This window comes from Tribolium castaneum, chromosome 1 (assembly GCF_031307605.1).
Source record: "Tribolium castaneum strain GA2 chromosome 1, icTriCast1.1, whole genome shotgun sequence".
Classification (NCBI taxonomy): domain Eukaryota; kingdom Metazoa; phylum Arthropoda; class Insecta; order Coleoptera; family Tenebrionidae; genus Tribolium; species Tribolium castaneum.
In genome coordinates, this window is record NC_087394.1 from 15,727,989 (window position 1) to 15,750,149 (window position 22,161).

The 22,161-nt window shown below is 31.5% G+C and overlaps 1 protein-coding gene and 3 long non-coding RNA genes across 6 annotated transcripts in view; 1 reads left to right on the forward strand and 3 right to left on the reverse strand.

The window, feature by feature from the left end:
- Nucleotides 1-22,161, forward strand: part of Nmdar2 (NMDA receptor 2) — a 186,540-nt gene that overhangs the window by 112,387 nt on the left and 51,992 nt on the right. For all 3 annotated transcript variants that reach the window (XM_015978316.2, XM_008193054.3, XM_015978318.2), the window contains exons 4-5: nucleotides 2,496-2,818; nucleotides 9,453-9,682. In XM_015978316.2, the coding sequence (XP_015833802.1) occupies nucleotides 2,496-2,818; nucleotides 9,453-9,682 (553 nt within the window). The remainder of the gene's footprint in view (nucleotides 1-2,495; nucleotides 2,819-9,452; nucleotides 9,683-22,161) is intronic.
- On the reverse strand, nucleotides 1,898-17,136 carry LOC135265635 (uncharacterized). The gene is made up of 2 exons (XR_010333368.1): nucleotides 17,012-17,136; nucleotides 1,898-2,725 (listed from the first exon to the last, which is right to left on the reverse strand). It is a non-coding gene; the product is annotated as an uncharacterized LOC135265635 (long non-coding RNA).
- LOC107397600 (uncharacterized) lies at nucleotides 13,204-13,562 on the reverse strand. Its single transcript, XR_001574680.2, has 2 exons — nucleotides 13,445-13,562; nucleotides 13,204-13,398 (listed from the first exon to the last, which is right to left on the reverse strand). It is a non-coding gene; the product is annotated as an uncharacterized LOC107397600 (long non-coding RNA).
- Nucleotides 19,205-21,465, reverse strand: LOC135267116 (uncharacterized). Its single transcript, XR_010335410.1, has 3 exons — nucleotides 21,154-21,465; nucleotides 20,845-21,104; nucleotides 19,205-20,768 (listed from the first exon to the last, which is right to left on the reverse strand). It is a non-coding gene; the product is annotated as an uncharacterized LOC135267116 (long non-coding RNA).

Below are 22,161 nucleotides of genomic sequence, written 5' to 3' on the forward strand. Positions count from 1 at the left end.
CAAATGAGTAACCATTTTATAAATAAGCTCCATTTCTTTTTGAAAAAGTATTTGTTGTATTGACCGAAGAATACATTTTAGAATACAATACCAAATGCAATAATATTTGCATATTTGACAGGTTTGAAATTCACGCGGTTTAGTTTAAAAACACTGTGATCTATGAGTTGTATCGACTGTATATTTTCTCATTTTATTATTTTACTTGAAAATGGTACATTTTACAGGACATTTACAAGAGACAAAAATTTTTTCTAAATATAGTGGGCTTTCAAATGCTAGTAAAACCAAAGTCAAAGTAAGTTGTGCTACATGATATTATTTATGCCAAGGGGGCCCTCGTAGCCCCCTCTAACGATGTTATTATAAAGAAAACAAATTGTGGCTAAGAAATTGAAACGAGTTTATTTCTATATTTCGGAAAGTTTTAGGCCCAGTTTCTGGAAACATATTTAACGAAGAGATAAATTTAAACCCCAATTAAAACAGCAGCGCCAATTAGATTCGCACTACCTTAGCAATAACGGAGAGCAACAATACATTTTTCGTTAAAAAACATTTTAAATCAAGAAAATACGGCTTTGGCTTAGAAAATGTGAAATTAACAGCAAATTATAAAAATATTATAAAAGAATACAATTTTAAAATGTTAATGTGTTTTGTGATTTTAAAAATTTCAACAGCTTCCACCTTTTACATTAAAAATACTTGTTGGAAATAGTGCATTTTAAATTAACAGAATTTTATAACGACTGTTGAAGGATAAAAAAGTCTTTTTTTTGTGTCCCGTCCGTTATCGATTTGTATTTCGTTTTTTTGCTCGTATTTAAAATTTAAAAATTGTGGTTCTAACTGTAGGTTGCAAACAATGTGACTGGTATTAAATGCCTATAAAGAAAAGTTCACTTCTTCTTATGCTGTTTGTATAAACTGAAAATAAAATCTAAAAATTTGGACAAAGTGTCCCGTCCGTTAAAAAAAGGGATGGCTGAGATACAGTAAAACCACAATTGAATTTTCAAAAAGAGTATATTTTAACAGAATTTTATAACTACCGTTTAACGATAAAAAAGTCTTTTTTGTGTCTCGTCCGTTATCAATTTGTATTTCTTTTTCCTGCTCGTATTTCTAATTTTAAAAATGTGGCTTTAATTGTAGGTTACAAACAATGTGTCTGGTATTAAGTTCCAATAAAGAAAAATTCACTTCTTCTGATGCTGTTTGTAAAAACTGAAAATTAAATCTAAAAATTTGGACAAAGTGTCTCGTCCGTTAAAAAAAGGGGTGGCTGAGATACAGTGAAACCTCAATTGAATTTTTAAAGAGTATATTTTAACAGAATTTTATAACGACTGTTTAACGATAAAAAAAATCTTTTTTATGTCCCGTCCGTTATCAATTTGTATTTCTTTTTTCTGTTCATATTTAAAATTTTAAAAATGAAGCTCTAATTTAGGTTGCAAACAATGTGTCTGGTACTAGTTTCCTATAAAGAAAAATTCACTTTTTCTGAAGATGTTTGTAAAAACTGAAAATAAAATTAAAAAATTTGGACAAAATGTCCTGTCCATTAAAAAAAGGGATGGCTGAAATACAGCAAAACCACGATTGAATTTTTAAGAAGAGTATGTTTGAACAGAATTTTATATCGACAGTTCAACGATAAAAAAGTTTTTTTTGTGTCCCTTCCGTTATCAATTTGTATTTCTTTGTTCTGCTCGTATTTCAAATTTTAAAAATGAGCCTCTAATTGTAGGTTTCAAACAATGTGGCTGGTATTAAATTTCCATAAAGAAAAATTCACTTCTTCTGTAAAAACTGAAAATAAAATCTAAAAATTTGGACAAAGTGTCCCGTCCGCTAATAAAAAAGATGGCTGAAAACAGTAAAACCACAATTGAATTTTTTTAAAAAGTATATTTTGTATTATATCTTATATTTTTAAAAATGGAAGGACTACGGTTTAAGACAGAAACAATGTTGAAGAGAACTAAATTATCTACATACAGTTTGTATTAGAACTCGCTTTCTGACGGAAAGGTGCATATACAAGCTGGGATTGGTTACTTTGAGACCTCTGTATCTCGCAAACGAAGAATAAAAGACCTACTTTTTGCATTTTTGACATCCACATTGCTGTTATCACTAGCACCATTTCGGTGGCTAGTGAGTTCTGATACACCCTGTATTAAAAAATTACGACACTGTAATTTTATCTTCAATGATTGAGGTTCAAATCAAATTTCCGAATCTTGAGCACCGACCGATAAATAGGGTAATTTTGACTTTCGAGCATAACAACTCCTGCAATTTGTGAAAAAAGGAAAAAATAGATTTTCGTGTTGAAATAATAAAATAAATCTGTGTTGTCAAGAGCTTCCACTATCCTAAGAGTCCGATTATGTTGTCAGCTCTCGGAAAATCACCCCGATGCCAGTCTTAGTGATGGAAAAGCGTTGTAAAATGTTTGATGTTTAATGCGTTTATTTTTCCAGGTGTACATTTTGACACATCGAGTTCCAGTCTGGTAAACGAGATAACGACCGCAATCAAAGTGTATGCTTATGGTGTGGAAGACTTCACAAACGACCTGGCAAATGCAGGGCGCTCCCTTAATACCCAACTTTCGTGCGAAGGCGAAGGTGCAGCTCGATGGAATACCGGTGATCGGTTTTTTCGGGTACTTCGCAATGTGAGTGTTGAAGGCGAAGCCGGGAAACCCAATCTGGAATTCACGCAAGACGGAGTGTTGAAAGCGGCTGAGTTGAAAATAATGAATCTTAGGCCAGGAGTTAGCAAACAGCTCGTTTGGGAAGAGGTAAGCTGTTTCTTGTGATTTAGGTGAATCTTTACTAGCGAAAAAACGGGTAAAGATTTACAATTTGTTTTGTATTTAAACGAAAATTTGTAACGGAATTTGTAAATCCGGTTTTTTATTAATTTTGATCACAAAACTTCAGCAAAAAAATCTTTTAAAACGAAAACAAATCCGGTAAAAGTTTTTGAAAATTTGGAGACGAAAGGTGTGAAAATATAATTAAAGTCATAAACCACCGTTGAAATTTAAGTCGTAAGTATTTGCTAAACATTGCAATATTTTGCGAGAAAGTGAAGAAAATTGTGGCCATTGAAATATGCTGCCACCAATTTTCCTACCCAAGTTTTGACTTTATTAAATTTGAAGTCTAGGCAGCTGTTTGAACTTGGAACGATCAATACGAGTAAATGGACCCACAATTTAGTTATAGTTTTAGTTATTTTGTTAAAAACAACTAATGTAGAAAATTGGTAAATTTTTGCACAATGCGGAACAAACTACAAGTGGAACTTTTATGCTAAAAAGCTTTGATGTAAAGGGTCTGCAAGAGGCATGAACTAATTAGGTAATGTCGCTCTTAGATACTCGTTGTAACGTTTTGTTGGACTTCATTTTTTGAGTCCAGAAGATTCGAAACAATTTGATTATAAAAAAATTCTCTGATATAATATTTCCAGTCAATAATCAAGTGAAAAACAAGTTACTAACACTCTGCGATTAAAGTAGTGCAGGATAAAATTTTAGTTTTTCCTTTAAAACGTTTTAATTTTTGTTTTGATGAATCACAGTGTTCAGGATTAAGCACCTATTAAATAATCAACTAGGAATATTTGCATTTACCTAAACAAATTGTAAAAATTTTTCAAATTCTTGTCTTGTGAATGTCTTCAAATAACCAAAAACAAATGCACTATAAATATTTATGAATATTTATTAGAACACAAACTAAAAACTATTATTAACACATTACAAACGTCGCTAAGGTTGAACTATACTCAGAACGTCCGAAGAGGAGCTGTTCAAGCAAGCGCGTGAACGCAAAATGTGAAACTGGACTTTTAAGAAAAGTAACAAACAAAATGTTTTCTTTACAATTGTAGGTTGTTCCTAAATTCAGTCACTACCTCACAGGTCAGTTTATATCTCATTTTAAGTATTTGTAAGCGAGTTTAAACGGGTTAAAAAGTCGAGTTTATTTATTGTTTTTTAAAAAAAAAGTTCAAATTGCATGAAAACAAATGGCAACTCTCTGAAGACCTTAGCAACAATATACATACATTTAAAAATGAAATTAAAACAATCGCAATTTTTAGTCATTTTATTTTTTTATTACCATGTTTTTTAATATTTTTTTATTTTTATATAACTTACTTATAATACTGTTTTTTTTTCATGCAATTTTAACTTATGGTTTTTCCATAAAATCATTAAAATTATTACGCTGTTTACCCCGTTTTAACTTGGTTACAAATATTTAAATCGAGATAAGAATTGGTCTGTGAGGTTCACCTAGAAACGTCATACAATTAAAAAAAAAACGATTTTGTTTATTGATTTTTTTTTAATTGAGTTTCAAATTAGTGCATTCTCACAGCCGCGTGGACGGTGAGCTCAGTATAGTTCTACCTTAAACAAAATTAGTCCTTAGCACAACGGGTTTTGAATTCGAATTTGAGTGGACCAAAAAAAAACATGACAGGTGCAAAATCGGCGGAGGATTACAATCAATTACAAGCGCGGGAATACTAACAACCTAACAGAACGCACTAAACACCCCGCCCATACGTAGATCTCAGTGATTTTCATGTTTCCAGGTTATTTAAAAAAGTCCAATCTCTTGCTAAGAAATTATATGATAATATTGACTGTTTATAAAAGAGTGTATTATTTCTATGAAGTTTCTGAAAAGAACCAATTTTTAACTACCCCGGTAACCCGTAAAACAATTTTTTCATATACTAACATTGTTCGTTTTTTCTTGAAAAAAGCGGCAAACTTTAATTCGGAAGTAAAATTACCGTTGGGGGCGCCACTGAACTAGGTCGAAAATAGTAACCATAAATGGAGGGAAAATGTTTATTCGGATATTTTGAGCGTTGTGAATTTAGAGGCTTCACAATTATCGCATTGCCTATGCGGAATGACGATTGTATTTTTGGTGCAAGAAACGAATGTTGACAGATCAGAGATGACGAGGAAAACACGAATAACGAATGACTGTTTGGTTCACTTTCTTTATTGGAAAATTATTACAAAGACATTGAAGAGCCTACCTTTTGGCATAATTTTGCGTTTAAATGTGTAAGAAGTTGTTAATCTTAATTGTAGTTTTGTAGATTTACCGAAGTATTTCATGATTTTTTCAGTGAAAAATTCTAACCTAAAATTCACACACTTCACTAATTTATTGCTTTCTTGAACCCAACTTTGTGTTCGCTGTGGTCCATTACTTATAGTCTTTAATTAGACAACTGCTTAATAACACTTTGTAATCAAAATTTAAATCTTTTTCACTTTTTATCCACTTTCAAATTTCAACAATAAACACTTTATATCACGAAAAACCGCAGAAACAAAGTCAAAGCTAGTTTTTGCCACCACTTACTTTTATAGTAATTCTCTCTAATATAAGCAATTAACACTATACACGCAAAATAATTAAACAATTCATAAACTGACAATTAAATGTGGAATTACGAAAATTTAGTTACTGTTTTCGACATAGTTCAAAAGTCATCACCAGAGGGCGTCTAGTTAATTTTATTTCCGAATACCTACTACGATCCCACATTCTTTTATACAGCGTGGTTCAAAAAGATGTTGCTAAACGTTAAGAGCTTATAGCTGTCATCAAGACAGACATTTTTTGTCTTTAAACCCCTAGGCGCAAATGAGCCGTTTTGCCTCTGAAGCCATTTACATTTGAAGACTATACAGACATTTGTTTATAGTGAAGCAAAAAACAACGATAGAGCAGCCGAGGATGCTTTTGCTGAACATTTTCAAAGTCACCGACATCCTTGTCGAAGCACATTTTCGTTACTTAAAAATTTATAAATCGGTGAAGATCTATCGCAATTGGCCTGTCCAAAATCAGGATTTACTCACGTTGGATTTTTTCCTCTGGGGTTACACCAAGTTTCTAATCTATGGCTAAAGGGGCCACACAAAGGGAACTTGGTGGAAGCATGTTTTTCGTGCATTAAGATCCGCAAGTAACAAATGGTTACAGAGACAAAACGGTTTATTTGCGGCTAGGGGTTTATAAGCATAAAATTTCTATCTTAATAACGTATGGCAAGATCTTTATGAACCACACTGTATATTTCATGAATTGCAACAATTAAGCCCATGGAACCTTTTTTGTCATGTTTTCAAATTAAATTCTAGAGCTATATTAGTTTAATATTAAGTTTGCTTGAAATTAGATATAATTCGAGAGGATAACGCACTTTTTTTATAAAAAAAATCATAGCTGTCTCAAAACTATAAAAACGCCAACGTCACATTTTACCGAATTATGTTTTTAAATAATATTGATAAAATTATAAAATAGTTATTAATGATTAGGTCTCTCATTGAAATTATATATTACATTAACTAATATTTTTTTAAAGTGCATAACAGTTAATTTTGAGAGAAACGCCACGTTTGCGTTTTTAAAGTTTTGAGAAAGCTAATATACCTCATAGCAATATTTTGCATTTGCGGAAAAGTTGAAAAGAAAAAGTAAATATTTATTTATAAATTCCTGCACGTTTCGCCCAACTTTTGTAATGGCCATCTTCAGGCAATTGTTTTTAATTCACCTTGACTATTTTGTGAAATCACTTTTTTTAATGTGCTGAAAATGGAAATATACAAAGTGTTTCTCGTCTTCTGACCCGCGCAAAAATAAATATTTATGGTTGAGTAACAAAGCAAATAACGTAAACGACAAAATAGAAAATGATAAAATACGTAACAATTTGATAATTTGATGTGGTTCAATTTTTTTTAAGTATGTCCGTCGAACCAATTTTGAAAAAAATCTTAAGTTATTGGCTTGTTTTCTAGATACATGATGAAATTCCTTAAATTTTTGTAATGGTAAACGCTAAAATAAAATTAAGCAAAAGTTAGTGAGTTTTGAGGAATTAACCCTTATACATTGGGGACCCAAAAAGTTCTAACACTTTATAGCTCAGTTTATGGTATTTGGTTGGATAATTTTTGGATAATCGAGAAAGGTCAGCATTATTCTGGGGGCGTACAAAAATTGCAGATGTTTTTCTGTTGTCAACGAATTCTGATCTGATTATTCCAACTTAGAATTTTATGATATTACAATATCAATAACTCAAAACCTTTCAACTTTTGCATAACTCTTTTAGTAGTTCCTAAAAAAAATTGAAGGATTTTTTTGATGAAGAACATGAAAATGTTTTGAATTTTTTCAAAATTGGTTTTAGTGTCTCACCTTAAAAAATTAGATTAATATTAAACTACCATACGCTTTAAATTATTTTTTTTAATTAACAGAAATATTTATTTTTCTTTGGGCCAAAAGACTTGAAACACTCTGTATATGATGTATGATTAATTTTAGTTAATTATTTGTTGGCCATCTTTAGTTCTACTTGACACCAAAATTGAGCGCATGTACAAGAGAAAAAATTTTGAGTTTACAAAATTATGTCAAATAGAACATAAGCAAGGTGATTTAAAAATGGTGTAAGTAAATTTTAATATCATACTTTTCAACAACGTGCTCAAAGATGACTTACAAAAGTTGGTCGGGATGTATAACAATTTATAAAAAAATATTTTGAGAGGAAAAAATGGATCAGTCAAAAATCAACAGAATTTTTTTTGCTTTTTTACGAATTCTGTTTGAAGTGAACGGGTCTACTATAAATGTGAAAACGTCCTGTATATTACGGGTGGCAAAGGTCACGGAATTTTTACTACAAAGTGAACGAAAGTAAAGGCGCTAAAATTTGGTTTCGACTAATAAAGATATACATACCTAATATTCGTATATACATATAAAAATAATATGAGAAAGTATTTGTTTTAAAAATATAATTAGTGTTGATATTTTTTTTTCTGAAACTCATCTGTGTAAAATGAAAATGAAAAGAAAGAAGTTTTCTAGTTAAATAAGGCCTGTTTTGTTAGAAAGTTTAATGAACGGTTCTATTTTACGTTACTAGTTCTATTTAATTTAAAATGAAATTTTAAAGTATATTTATTTTTAATTATTTGATTATTTCAATTCCATGTAGGCAGTTGTAGAAGTAAATTAACGTTAAAATATCTTTGTTTTTCACTATCACTAAAAATAACTAAATGAAATATACCTACTTCTGTTTGTTTTCGTTGGAAAACATACTGATTTTATGCATTTGCATGAAAATAAAATTAAAAAATGCATTTATAATTAAAAAAAACACTCATTGGCAAAAGCAGATAGGCGGCATATGTTTCATGTTTTTATCATTATTCACACACTATAAATAATGTCGAAATAGCGTTGAAAAGGTGCAAATGGCATTTGTGTAAAATATAATATTTACATTTTAATTTTATTCAACTCTGTCAATATTACTTATACTCGTTAGTAATTGGAAATAAATCAAAGAGCACGGAATGTGCGTTCGAAAATTTTATTTGTTGTGATGCAGTATCCAAATTTCATTTAAAAAACCCAAAGCTTACCTACAGAATTCATTTTTCTCGAAGAGTATTTTAACATATTTCTTTCAAAAGAACTTTAGAATAATATTTAGATGTGTGTATTAAAAGACTTCCAGCAGTCACAATTAAACACACGGAAGGATTTACATAGGTCGTCACAACCGAGCTCTTCTTCCTGTTAGTCCTGTGAAAAATTATATACTCATTATTTTTATAATGCCCTGTTTAGCGCATAAACACTGTTAACGGTATTAATTTAGAGGTCTTCCCAAGGGAAAAAATATGTTAAAGATGAAATTGAATTCGCAGAAATTATTTACTTCAACTCCTGCTCTTTTTCTACTCGCTTTTCTGTCAAAAATATTTAAAAAATCCTAATGGAACAGAGTTGTTTTATTAAAAAACCCAATATTTCTAACAAAAAAAGTATTTCTAAATTTTTAAATATAGTACGTAATATTCTGCATATGTAAAACGAATTAGTATTTATTTTTAATCAATCTTGGAATTAAACAGGATATTTACGGTTTTTTGAAGAAATGAGAAATCTTTAATAATTATTACGCAAAAAGCAGCTAAAACAACCTCAATTATACAATATCAACTTATTTTATTGTACTCAAAAGTAATACAAATTGAGACACAATTTGCATTAGCAAACAGGAAAAAACAAATAATATTTCCTGTTTGGAGCAAATCTGTTTGCGACTAAAATTGAGCCGAATTGCACTAATTTATTTCCTCTTTTCTGTTTCCATGCATATTTAATAGCAACCTCTTTCAAAATTTGTGTCACACTAAATACATTTTGTTTTCGGAGAACGAGAGAGCCATCCCATTACATTTGCATGATGACGTTTGATTTGCGTTTCCATTTACATCCATTTCTCGATCGGACATGATGTAAATAGAATAAATACTAAAAGTTTTATTAGATGCTTAACTCCTATTCCAGATTGGAGTTTGGAAGTCCTGGCAGAAGGAGGGTTTAGACATTAAAGACATTGTCTGGCCGGGAAATAGCCACACGCCACCGCAAGGAGTTCCTGAGAAGTTTCATCTAAAAATCACTTTTTTGGAAGAACCACCATACATAAGCCTAGCACCTCCTGACCCCGTTACAGGAAAGTGTTCAATGGATAGGGGGGTGTTGTGCAGGATTGCCAGCGACGCAGACATCACCGAGTAAGTAGCTAATTTTTAGAAGCTTATACCGGTGTTTCACATAATTTTACAAGACCTGCACCTGTAAAATGCTTTCAAGAATGCATATTCCCATACGAACTCGATTACAAATTTAGAAAAATTACACAATCTTCTCTAGTATGTTCACTCCTTCAAAATCTACAATATTTTTCAGTATCTAGTGATTGAAATATCATATCATATTCATTCCGTCTCTTAATTGAATACACGACAACTGTTAGTTAAAAATATCAGTTTTTGTCCGTTAATGAGACAAAGTGACAAAGTAGTTTGACTACTACTGTCATGGGTTTCCAAAAATTAAATAACTAAATGCGAATTTTTTGTATTTAGTGTTTTGTGGCTTTTGTACAGGGTGTCTCACCTAAGACTTTCGAGCCTAATATCTCAGATATTTGTAAACGGATTTTTATAAAATTTAAAATGCAGGTGTTTTAGAAGGTAAAGATTACAATTTAATTAATGCAACAACTTAAGTCTTAGAAACGTAATTCTACATGCCTTTTTAAAATATTAAGTCTTTTAAGACATATTAAAAAATTTATAGTCAATAAATATTCTGTAAGAAAAAACTCGTTCGTGAAAGACGTCTGTTTTGCAAGAAAAATGAAAAACAAACACTTAAACGTGAATACAGATGCAAAAGCATAGGTCCCCATGAAACTGATGCGCACTACTACTGAATTTTGTTCACTTTTACTCGCACAAACGTGAGTGTCACGCAAGTGACATTTCACATTTCTTTGAACCTTAAATTTTAAGAAGGCTTTATTTGAATAACATTTCATAATAAGTCCAATGGCATTTTCCATAGGCGAATATTATTTCCTTTTTTAACAACACAGAAATTTCTGCCGTTGTTGTTTGTTTTTAAAGTAATTTTACTATATTAATACAATTTTACTTTTCTAACAGCGTGCACACTTTTAACGGTTTTTTTAGTGGTACACAAAATGCAGCTTAGTAATGCTTCAGCAATTGTTTCAGGTGACCGCTCAAATACTTTCAAAGTTTGGATCAAGTTTTTAACAACAAAATCTAATTTTTTCCTTGGATCAGCCGAGCGATTTGGTTAATTTTTTGTGTGGCCATCCTTTTTCGAGGTTTAATGATCCAGTGGTAGTTTAGTTTTAAATAAAAGAAATGTGTTTTAAAATTAGATTCTTAACTTGAGGTCATTTTTTACCCCTAATTAAAGGACCACCTCCAAAAATATGTACATTCTAAATTTCATAACAATCTGTTGACAAATAACTGAGATATTTAGCTCGAAAGTCTTAGCTGAGACACCCTATATATTTGGGTGCGTACAGGGTGCTGCATTCTGGATGTCCGAATAGGGGATCTCCGAAATTAAGAGGTCTAGAGAAAAACCAGTGACACGTTCTTGGGTCTGTTTTTGAGAAAATAATCTTGGTCAAAACCGCAATTCGCTATCGTCTTTTGTTTTCGACTTATAAACAAAAGTTGACATTTTAGCGAAATCTTCAATAATTCATATCTCCCTTATTATAAAAGATACATATTTGAAACAAAGACAGTATAAAGGCACTTTTTTACGGAAAATTTAGTAATATTATCAGCGATTTTTTTAACCGTTCGTTTAAGTGTAGTAATAACATAAAATTGTATTTTTTAAATAGGAATCATAGTTGGCTATGACATTTTCGATAAGCTTATTGTTTTCTAAACTGAAAACAATGTAAATACAGTTTGATATTTTTATATACTTTTGATAAAAAATATATTTAAAATATTTTAAAGTAGTTGGCCATTGAAAAATTAGTTCATATAAAAAGTGTGAATAATCTAGAAATTTTGTGAACGGTTATTAAAGTAAAAAATGTGAAATTATCAAAATAAGCTGTTAAATTTATTTTCAATTGAACAATATACAATTCTAATTACATAAAAAACTTACAGAAAATTGAAAACGATGCGTCACTAACTATTTGATGACACTTTTTTATGATTTTGTGAAGTGCAGTAAAGGTGACGGTGATAATGTTATTTTTTTACCGTAGATGGGATTTGATTTTGGTGTTTGGATTGATATTTTTTTGTAAAATAAAATTTATTTGCAAGCAATCATACAATTAATGAATTTTTTCTTTTTTTCCAGCATTTCATATTTAATTAGAAATTAGAATGACAATGTAAGCTTGCCATTTTAAATATTAAAACAAATATTTTTTATTAATAGCAAACATTTGATCTAATAATTATTTATTATGCTGTCTTTAAATTAATTAGTGTTTAAAAAATCATTACATTATAAATACTTGTTGAGTAATACATTTTTCTTAGTTTGAATAAAAAATCCAAAATTTTTTCATATCCTACTATAAAAAAGCGAAATGTTTTGTTTTTTAATAATTTAAAAATAATGTATTACTCAAACAGACATATGAAATCAGAAAAAAATAAACGTTTCAAAAATGTCATAGTCAACTGATTCCTACTTAAAAAAATAGAACTTTATGTTATTACAGGTAAACAAATGATTAGAAAAAATCGTTGATAAAATTACTAAATTCTCCGAAAAAAAGTGCCTATATAATGTCTATGTTTCAAATGTGTATCTTTTATAATAAGGAAGATATGAATTGTTTAAGATTTCGCTAAAATGTCAAATTTTGTTTATAAGTCGGAAACAAAAAACGATAGCTAGATGCGGTTTTGACCAAAATTATTTTCTCAAAAAACCGACCCGAGAATGTGTCACTCGTTTTTTTCTAAACGTCTTAGTTTCGGAAATCCCCTATTCGGACATCCAAAATGCAGCACCCTGTACATTAGGCGCAGCCCTCGTAAAGATGTCTAAAACACCCTGTATTTAACTTGCTTTATATTTTCCGAGGAAAATTTGAGAAGGTTTCTGTTGTCCGAATGAGCTGCAATTTTGCATACTTACGCAATTTCCGTGATAATGCAGTATTATTCGGTTGATCACACGCTAAGGGGGTTAAATTGGATGTTAAACTTTTAGATTAGGTTGCCTACTTACTTCTATGGAAATATATAGTAAGAAGGCAAGAACGCAATCATTTGTTGTTTAGTAACCATCGCATTATGAAACATGCACGTAATGAAAAAGTAATTAGCAAGTAATACAAGGTGATTCAGATAAAATAAAGAGCCTGACGATCTGGCGATGCAACCCAAAAAATAAATTTCATTTCCATCTTGATCTAATTACAGATTGCATTTGCAATCCAAGATATTTAATGACAGTGCTTGACAAGCTTTGAAATCGGTGCTGGTTATTATTATCACATTGTACCATGCATTGTCTTGTTGGAATGAATTTGTTTGCCCAACGTAGTGGCATGATTTTTAAACGTCCTAAGAGGAAACTTAGATGTAATTGGCTTCTTTGCAAAAGAAGAAACACACAGCTAGGTCTTTGGAAAATAAATTTCGTGCTGATAGTATACAAGAACTTAGGAAAACTGAATTTCAACACAAATTAGAGTTTTGTCTCTTTATCAGAACACAAATGCAAGTTGGCAACAACTTTATTTAGAAAATTTAATTCAGTGATGAAGCCCAATTTTCTGCCATGGCTATGCTCAGAAAAATCCACTGTGAATAAGTGAAACACATTTCCATTGGTTTTGGTCACGATCTTGGAGGTCGTGGTTTTGGTGAACGTTTAGTATGACATCTCGCCATGAAAGTAATTTTTTCTCTCCCTGTTTGTTGTTGTAATTTATGATTTCGAAAAAACGGTTTACCTACCTTTAATGTTTCATTCTTCATTCATTTTGTATTGGAGGTTACACTGAAAAAGCTTTTCTACTTGTTCTATCATTCCGCGAGAACTGAATGACACTAATGATCGTTCTCTGCGCTGATGTCATAGTGACATAATATGATAGATAACTTGGATTTAACTTGCAAATCGTAATTGAAATCGGATCAAAGTCGTAAATGAAATTTGTTTTTTGGGTTGCACCGGTAGGTCCTCAGGCTCTTTATTTTATCTAAATCAGCCTGTATATTATGTATCAATTATTATTACAAAGCTTCAATCAAGTAGCCTACACAAATTAATTTGACATTTATCATTGTTGAATATGCAAGACGCTACATTGGAGTTATTTTGATTTAATTATTATTAATAATTTATTTATTCATTACTAAAATGAGTGAAGGTGACTCCACAGAAGAAATTGTTGCAACTCTGCCAGAAATTAGACATCACAGCGGATCTTCTCCCGGAAAAATCGACAGCGCGTTGTAACTCTGTAGAGTTGTTTACTGTAATTTCATGGATTGGCCTTTAAAAATCAGTGTTGTAAAATTACGAAAAAATGGACTCTCGTTTTTGCAACTCGTAGTTACAGATAATTATTAAATTAAATGATCATAGAAATTAGGCCATTGCAAATGAAAAATGAAAAACGTACTTTCTTTACATTTTTATTTTAACTGAACTGGAGATGATGCTTCCATATTGTAAACAGAAATTATATTATGTTTAATTGCTTTTGTGGCTCTTATTGCTTTTTAGCTTAGTTGCGATCTGATTTTGGACGTGCTGACTATTCAACTAAATCGCGGTAAGAACGAAAATATGTATTTATTTTATATACCGTGGTCTCATAATTTATGCTCCATTTTTTACACTTTGAAAGTGCGAGTCCTTTCAAATTTAATTTAATTTAAAATAGACTTATCTCTAAATAAATCAAATACGAATTAACAGATTCTGAAAAATGTGTGCAGAGAATCAATTTAGGCAAAGTAACTGTCAAAAACATGGAACAAGTGAATTTTTTCTGCTGGTTAGACCATACTTCACTACCTAGATTGAATCAAACCCTCGGACGATGCTGCGGGAATTGGTGGAAGCATCGTTTTGAAGAAATTAATATTTTCTAAATTACAAAAAAACTTTGATGGTACCACGTATTGTCCTCGCATTACAAAGGTTTTCTACTACCAAACATTCCTCATCCAAGTGCTATAAGCGGGGAAAAGAAAAACGCCACCGATGCGGTATTGCTTTTTTCAGTGAATAACTTGAATGATAACTGAATGATTTTGTAATTTGTAAGTTATTGTTATTTAATATGTGTTTATACAACAAATTGCTTCACTGCTTTTTAGCTTAGTAGCTGCATTATTTTAGGCATATATTGCAAATAGAATTATGCGATAAAAATGTTTATCAACTTTTTGTTTCACGATTGTTTCTCATAGGGCTAAAACGCTCTACAAATCGACAGATACATTTAGCCTGTTTCTCTAAAAATATGGTGTTACTGCTTTTTAGCTTAAGAGGACAAAACTTTCGTCATGTCATATGCTATTATTTTGTTTGTTCATTTATTCAATATTCGTACTTCTAAGAAACAATAAATTTGCAATTACAAATTGTTTATTATCATTCAATTCTCTGTTGGTTGAGTTTATTGGTGAAAAAAAAGATTAATTTTTTATAACTGTTCCTCAACGGAGATGTTCTCAAATAAGATGCCTTGCAACTGCACTGCCATTTAATTCGAAATGAAATTATTTACGGAATTAGCCAGCGAGTTGGTTAGTCTGTAAATTAGCCACAGCATTCGTTATTTTGTGTTACGAGAAAGTTTGGTTTTCATATTAGCCAAACTGCCGTAGATGGAATATAAATTATCCAGCTATTTTCTCTTTCAAGCAAATTAGTCGAGATTCTTGGCTAGTTTGTAAACTACCTGCTATTTTAGTTAAATCTGCGTTTTCTATTAAAGGGGAGAATACCCATGCTAAAAAGCGTTGAATTTCTGCCATTACCCTCGGTGCTTTACAGCCGTTGTATGTAACGTTTTTGAAAGTTTTGTGCAGGATATATTTTTCTACTCGAGTGATAGAAACGAACAATTTAAACAATTTAAAACAACAATGAAAACAGTGAAGATTATAAATAAAAATTTTGCAAAATGTTATATAGAAACGTTGTTAAAATTATCACTTATTTCTACTACAACTTGTATTATAAATTAATATTAATGTAATGACACTTTATTTGAAGAGATACAAAGTTGGCGCAATGATATGAATTGTTCCTTATTTCAAGAGTTCTCAAAAAATCCAGATTTGAGTTGTCATTAGGTGGGAACCCCCCTCTTTTAGAATTATTGAAATAAATTTGCACTTACTGTAATTCGAGTGAAGCCTGTTCATTTCTCACTTTCATTCGTGATTATACCATTTCAAACCATTGCCGGAATCCAGTACCTTAATATAATCGAATAAATTTACAATGTTGCCAAATGGCATCGACGATTAACTGACGATGAACTAAACGGCAGTCACTAAGGTTTGATGCAAAGGAGATATAAATTTAAATCCGAGATTTGTTAAACGCCGACTAGTTTAACAAAGATTTTAATCCGAGACAAACCATCCATAATGTTATTTTAGAGATAAAGCGTACGCCACTGATATGTTCGTAAGTATTAGCTGTTTCAAAACCATAAAAACGTCAACGTCGCATTTTCTCTCAATATCAGCTGTTATAAATTATTCATGCATTTCAAAATTAATAGCTAATGTAATTTATATTTTCATTGAGAGATCTCAAGATAGATTAATAACTATTTTACAATTTTATCAATCTTGTTAACTAAAAATGATTCGGTAAAATGCTACATTGGCTTTTTATAGAACTAATGTAACATGAGATCAAAAATAAACTGAATTAGAGTAGGCCGTGCCTACGGAATTTTAGCCGCATATCAAAAATTGACAGATCAGAATTTTTCGAAACTGATTTCTTATTTAATCTAAATTATTACAAAATGGTGTTTACCACTCAACAAAAAGCCTACATGGTAAAATGCTAATTTAAAAATTGAAAAAAATGGGGAGTGGAAATATTCAACTGGTGACTGATGCCTAGCAGAATTTCGGAAGAAATTTCTCTAAGAATTTTTTAGACGGTTATTTGCTAACATTATACAGTATTTCTGGACACCTCCTTAGTCTCCTCTACTGTCTTTTGCATTACGATGATTTAAAAAGAAATACAGGGTTAGTTTGAATTCCATTATATTCCGGAAACTGGAGTGTCTTCAAGATGTATAGAAACCGGAAACGTAGTTCAAAATTGCAAACGCGTAAAATCAAATTTCTCTTAATTCCATCCCTAACGCGACACTTGTGATAAATCAAATCTTGAATAGTCGCAAATGCTTTGAAAAAAGAGGTATTACTAACTTACTGTGAATGAAATAATGCAAAAATGGTTTAAATGATTGAAAACAAGTGAAGTGACAAGTTAAGCAAAAACTTCAAATAAAAAATACTCTCTCTACTTACAATTATAAAAATTGGTCAGAAAGTCCATTTGCAGTTCCGTAACAGAATCATATCGATCATTTCAGGACACAAATCAAAGCCGAACTAACAACACATTAATCTGCACGTAGTACGACGCACCGGCGATAACACAAGTTTTTGCGCCTTTTTTGCGTTGGACGCGATAAGTTTTTAATTTCTTGATTCTTTTAAACGTAGTTACCAGTGGCGTACTAACATTTTGTGCTTAAATTTTTCATCGGTTTTTTTGGCTTCATATGGACGCATCGGCCAAAATGGAAATTTCGTGATTGTGCGAAATAGTCTGACGACTCTTCAGTTTTCAAAGTATGATGGAATGCATCCTCACCCTGTATGTCTAAAGTTACACTTCCCTTCCAAAGGTTTTTAAATTCAGTACATTTTCGATCTCATGGTAGTATTGGCAGTTAGTGGAAAGCATTATAATCATTTGATGATAATCAATGATAATGTACTACATCAATGCAACAATGATCGATATTCACGAGGAAAACAAACACATTTTTGGGCAATACAACTAATTTACAATTAATCTACAAAATTAATCTCATAGACTTAAAGAGGTTATCAAAACAGACATGTTTTGCTTATAAACACTTAGCCGCAAATGAGCCGTTTTGCCTCTAGAAGCATTTGTTATTTGCAGATCTTGCGGCATGAAAAGACATGTTGCCGTCACTCTGCCTAAGAGTTCTTTTTGTGTGGCTGGAGGAGGTCATATATCAGAAACTTGACTTAGGACAGGCCAACTGCGATTATAGATCTTCATCTCTTAGGAACTTTTTGATTAACGAAAATGTACTTCGACAATGATGTCGACAATTTTGAAAATGCTCAGCAAAAGAACTCTCGCCTGCTCAAGCGTGGTTTTTTGCTTCGTCATAAGTAGACGCATGTCTGCATTTTCTTCAAATGTAAATGGCTCGAGAGGCTAACCGTTCATTTGCAACTAGGGGTTTATAAGCAGAAAATGCCCGTCTTATTGACAGCTATAAGACCCTAACGTTTGGCAACATCTTTTTAAACCACGCTGTATAAAATTGCTTGTCTTGACTGACTGACCTATCAATGCACAGCCTAAACGACTAAGTATAAAAACCTGACATTTTTACAATAGATGGCTTTTATAACGCAGGCATGTACTAAGAAAGAGATTTTGAAAAATCACCCCCTAAGAGTGTCAAATAGGGTGATTTGAATTTAAATTTGCATAGAAGTTCAATTCGTCATTTTTAGAGTTAAATTTTTGAAAATTAGTATTTGGGCTTTTGGTTAAAAGAGAACAAAGACGTTTTTTAGGCTTTTTGGAAAAGTAACCCTTAAAGAGGTTAAATAGGAAGTTGAATTTGAAATCAGAATTTAGAAAATCCGTAATTTTTAAATTACATTGAACTTACATCCTTGAAAATTAGTATTTGGGCTTTAGGTAAAAAAGGAAAAACGTGTTTCAAGATTTTTGAAAAATCACCCCCTAAAGGGGTTAAATGGGGTATTAAAATATGAATAAAAATTTGTCATTTTTAAAGTTATACTCTTGAAGATAAGTACATATTTGGGCTTTCGGTTAAAAAAGAACAAAGACGCCTTTCAGGATTTTCGAAAAATCAACTCCTAAGAGTAATAAAATTTGTATAAAAATTCGTAAATTTTAAATTTACATTATTTAAAGTTGGTATTAGGGCTTTCAGTGAAAAGTAAAGAAACACTGTTTTAGTTGAAATACTAACCCCATGGGAGTTGAACAGGGGTTGGAATTTGTATAAAAATCCGTATTTATGTATTTGTATTTATGCAATTGGTACTTAACTTTTCGGTTAAAAATGAAAAACTTGTGCTTAAGAACATAGGAATTTCTACCTCTAAAGGGGTTAAATATAAAAATTCGTAATTTTTTAACTGATATCTATAAAAATTAGTATTTGAGCAAATTTACCATAATTATAGTCCCAAAATATGCCACAATGTGATTTGGAAACTTTTCCGCATGTGCACTAGCCTCAGCAGTGATACACACATCTAACTTATAGCCAAGCTTTTAACATAACAACAGAATCTCGAATGCACAACTGCAGTAGTATCGTATCATTTTAAACATACATAACCGAAGAAAATTAATTTTAACATCGCTAACATCAACTAATGAATTATGTTACATACATAATTGGAAAGACAGTATAGTCCGGGACATTTCTATATGAGATACGTCATACCGCATACCTTGACGCGAGACTATATAGAGCACAAAAACTAGATAAGAGCTCAAATTTAGGGAACTTGGCTGTTTGATGTGTTTGACAGATGACAAATGTAAACAATAATAAAAATTTAAATATTTCTTTATTGTAGTAAAGTACAGCAAAATGTACCAACTAGAACACTTAAAAACAAATGGAGAAACTTTCAAACGCTTTGAAGTACCGTTGCTGGAGTACTGTTGAGGTTATGTTTGACCTTGATATGACTGTCAGGTTTAAAGTTGAAATTTGCATTAAAAAGGCCATAAAAGCCTCGAAGTGCCTTTTAGGGTAGTCATCGTCATGTTCCAATTGCATGCCCCCTCTCTGCCACATCAGTAAAATTTGCCACAAAAGTTTTAAAAAACGACTTTAAACAACAAAAAAGGCCCTATTTTCATTAACAATGAGACATATCTCGCTGCATGCGGCACGACATAGGCCTCATAGACCAATCTCATTGTGAATGGTTTTCGCTGAGATCATTTTGAGAGGGTTTCACTGAGACTGACGTTGGCGGAAGGCTGAAACCTGCGTCGCGACAAGTCTTTGCACCAACATTCGAAAACGCTGTCAATGGCTTAAAATTATGAAACTGTGTCAGTTTTTTTGTGTCTTTTGGGATTAGTCTTTGAGTCCTGTTTGCGCCGCATGTAGCGAAGCAGATCTCATTGTGTTCTTTAAGAAACAGTTTTAATGTACACCACAAGACATACACTGAGACGGCCTCATGCCTCATATCATGGCTTGTAATTGACAGCATTTTATAAAATGATTTGGAATCATAATGCAGAGATTGTTGCGAGACAGTCAGGCAGGTCTCAAGCCTACTGCAGAAGTCGCTCTCAGTGAGTCCATGTCTTAGAGATGCAAGACCAATTTAGACCATTTACAGTGAGATTGGTGCCCGAAACCTATGTCATGCAGGAAGCCAAACTTCATCGTGAATGGACCCTTTTCAATGGGGGTGTGCTTTTTGAATAAATTTGAAATGGCCTTTTTGAAAAAAGCAGTTGTCTCTCTTTTATTCATCTATTCAACACGTTTATATTCGATGCACTTACACCAATTTCATTATCAGTGTCTTGATTATCAGGCAAGGGCAAAGTGGAATTGGAGGCAACCCAGAAATAAAAACACTTTAATTTCCTTTATTAGTAAGCTATATTTTTTATAAAAGACGACTACTCTCAGTTAGAGACGTACAAAAATGTAAACAAGAGTAAAAGTTGGTTTTTCGCAATATTTCACACTATTCTTCCACACGTCCACAGTAAAATCAGAAAGCGCTTGTTGTTATAAAGCCCTTATTATGTTTTTCGACGATGGCTGAGACTTTGTGACGTATTTGTTAAACGTAAGTTTTCAAATACCCCATGCCAGTGCAACGGAGTTATATTAACAATTTTATGGGATTATTTTTAACTTTACACCCATTCTGCTTGAAACAAGAGTCGCTACCAGGAAATAACAACGAAAAAAGTGGACCCAAAAGGCTTCAGCTACAAATTATAAACACTATCTGTGATTTTTTAAATATTTTTTTTATTAATTAATTAATAAATGTCGTGAACTTACTTTGAAGTAAACAGTGAGCTCCATCTATAACTCATAATTACTTGAACCGCAATTCCCATCATCAAAATGTGCAAAACTGCGATAAGTGAGGTTATGCAGCTATGCACTTTGTTTTCCAGTTTTTCACACAAAATATATCACAAATTACGCAAATCATACAACTAGCGACAGTCAGTACTGTCAGTACGTCACAGCAGCTTTCTCCAGCACAATCACTGACTGCAATTCTGTGTTGTGCCATTCCCGTCTCATCATACAATCTATAATTGTTATATGACAAGTAATGTTTCTACCTTCAAAAATACTTGCATAAATATTTTATTATCCTGTTAGTACACGCTTTTAAAGCAGCCACTGGTTATATAGATTAAAATTATAACATTTCCTTCCTATTTCCTTTGTTATTGTGTTATTGTTTACATCAGTCAGCTGTTTACTGTCATTTTCTAATGCTACCAATTTAAAAAATGTCCCTGTTATTAAAGCTCAAGGACCATAGAATGAGAGAGAGAACATTTTTTGTTCACATAGACGCTGAATATACGTATAAATGTCAGAAAATTCAAATTTTTTATGTCCAAATAGAAATGTCCCGGACTGTATAAAGCTTATTATTTACATTTTTATCAATAACTCGATAACGAAGAATAATTGGAAATTTTTTACTCTTAACTTTCGATTTGTATTAGCCCCCTGAATCAAATTCCCAAAGCACGGTCGTCAATTTTGAGACACCCTATATTTACAAAAAATGGTATTTGATCTTTCGATTAAAGATGAAAAAAACGTGTTTCTGGATTTTGGAAGTTTTACCACCAAGAGGGTTGAATATAAAAATCTGTCATTTTCGAAGTTATAACCAAAAAAATTGGTATTTGAGCGGTCGTGTAAAAAAAAAAACGCGTGTTTTAGGTTTTGTTGAAAATTCCAATCCAATGGGATTAAACAAAAAAATCCTTTATTTTGAAGTTATACATATAAAAAATTCTTTATTGTTGCAGTTATACATATCAATTAATATCTTACACAGCCGGTTAAAAAAGAAAAGACGTATATTTCAGCATTTTTACAAATTCCACCCCTCATGGAGTTAAACGCAAAAGTCCTTGTTCAAAGATAATGTGTTTCAGGATTTGTAAAAATGACATCTACAAGAGGGAAGCAGAGAATAAGTTTGTTTGCAATTATGAAAAAAAGCAAAATTTACTCGGGTTCCAATTGGATCATGGTTTTAAAGTTTACAATAAAATTATGTGTTTCCACTTTTTATTATACTAAGTTTTGCATTGTTTTTCTGTATTTCAAAAAGGTTGTGAA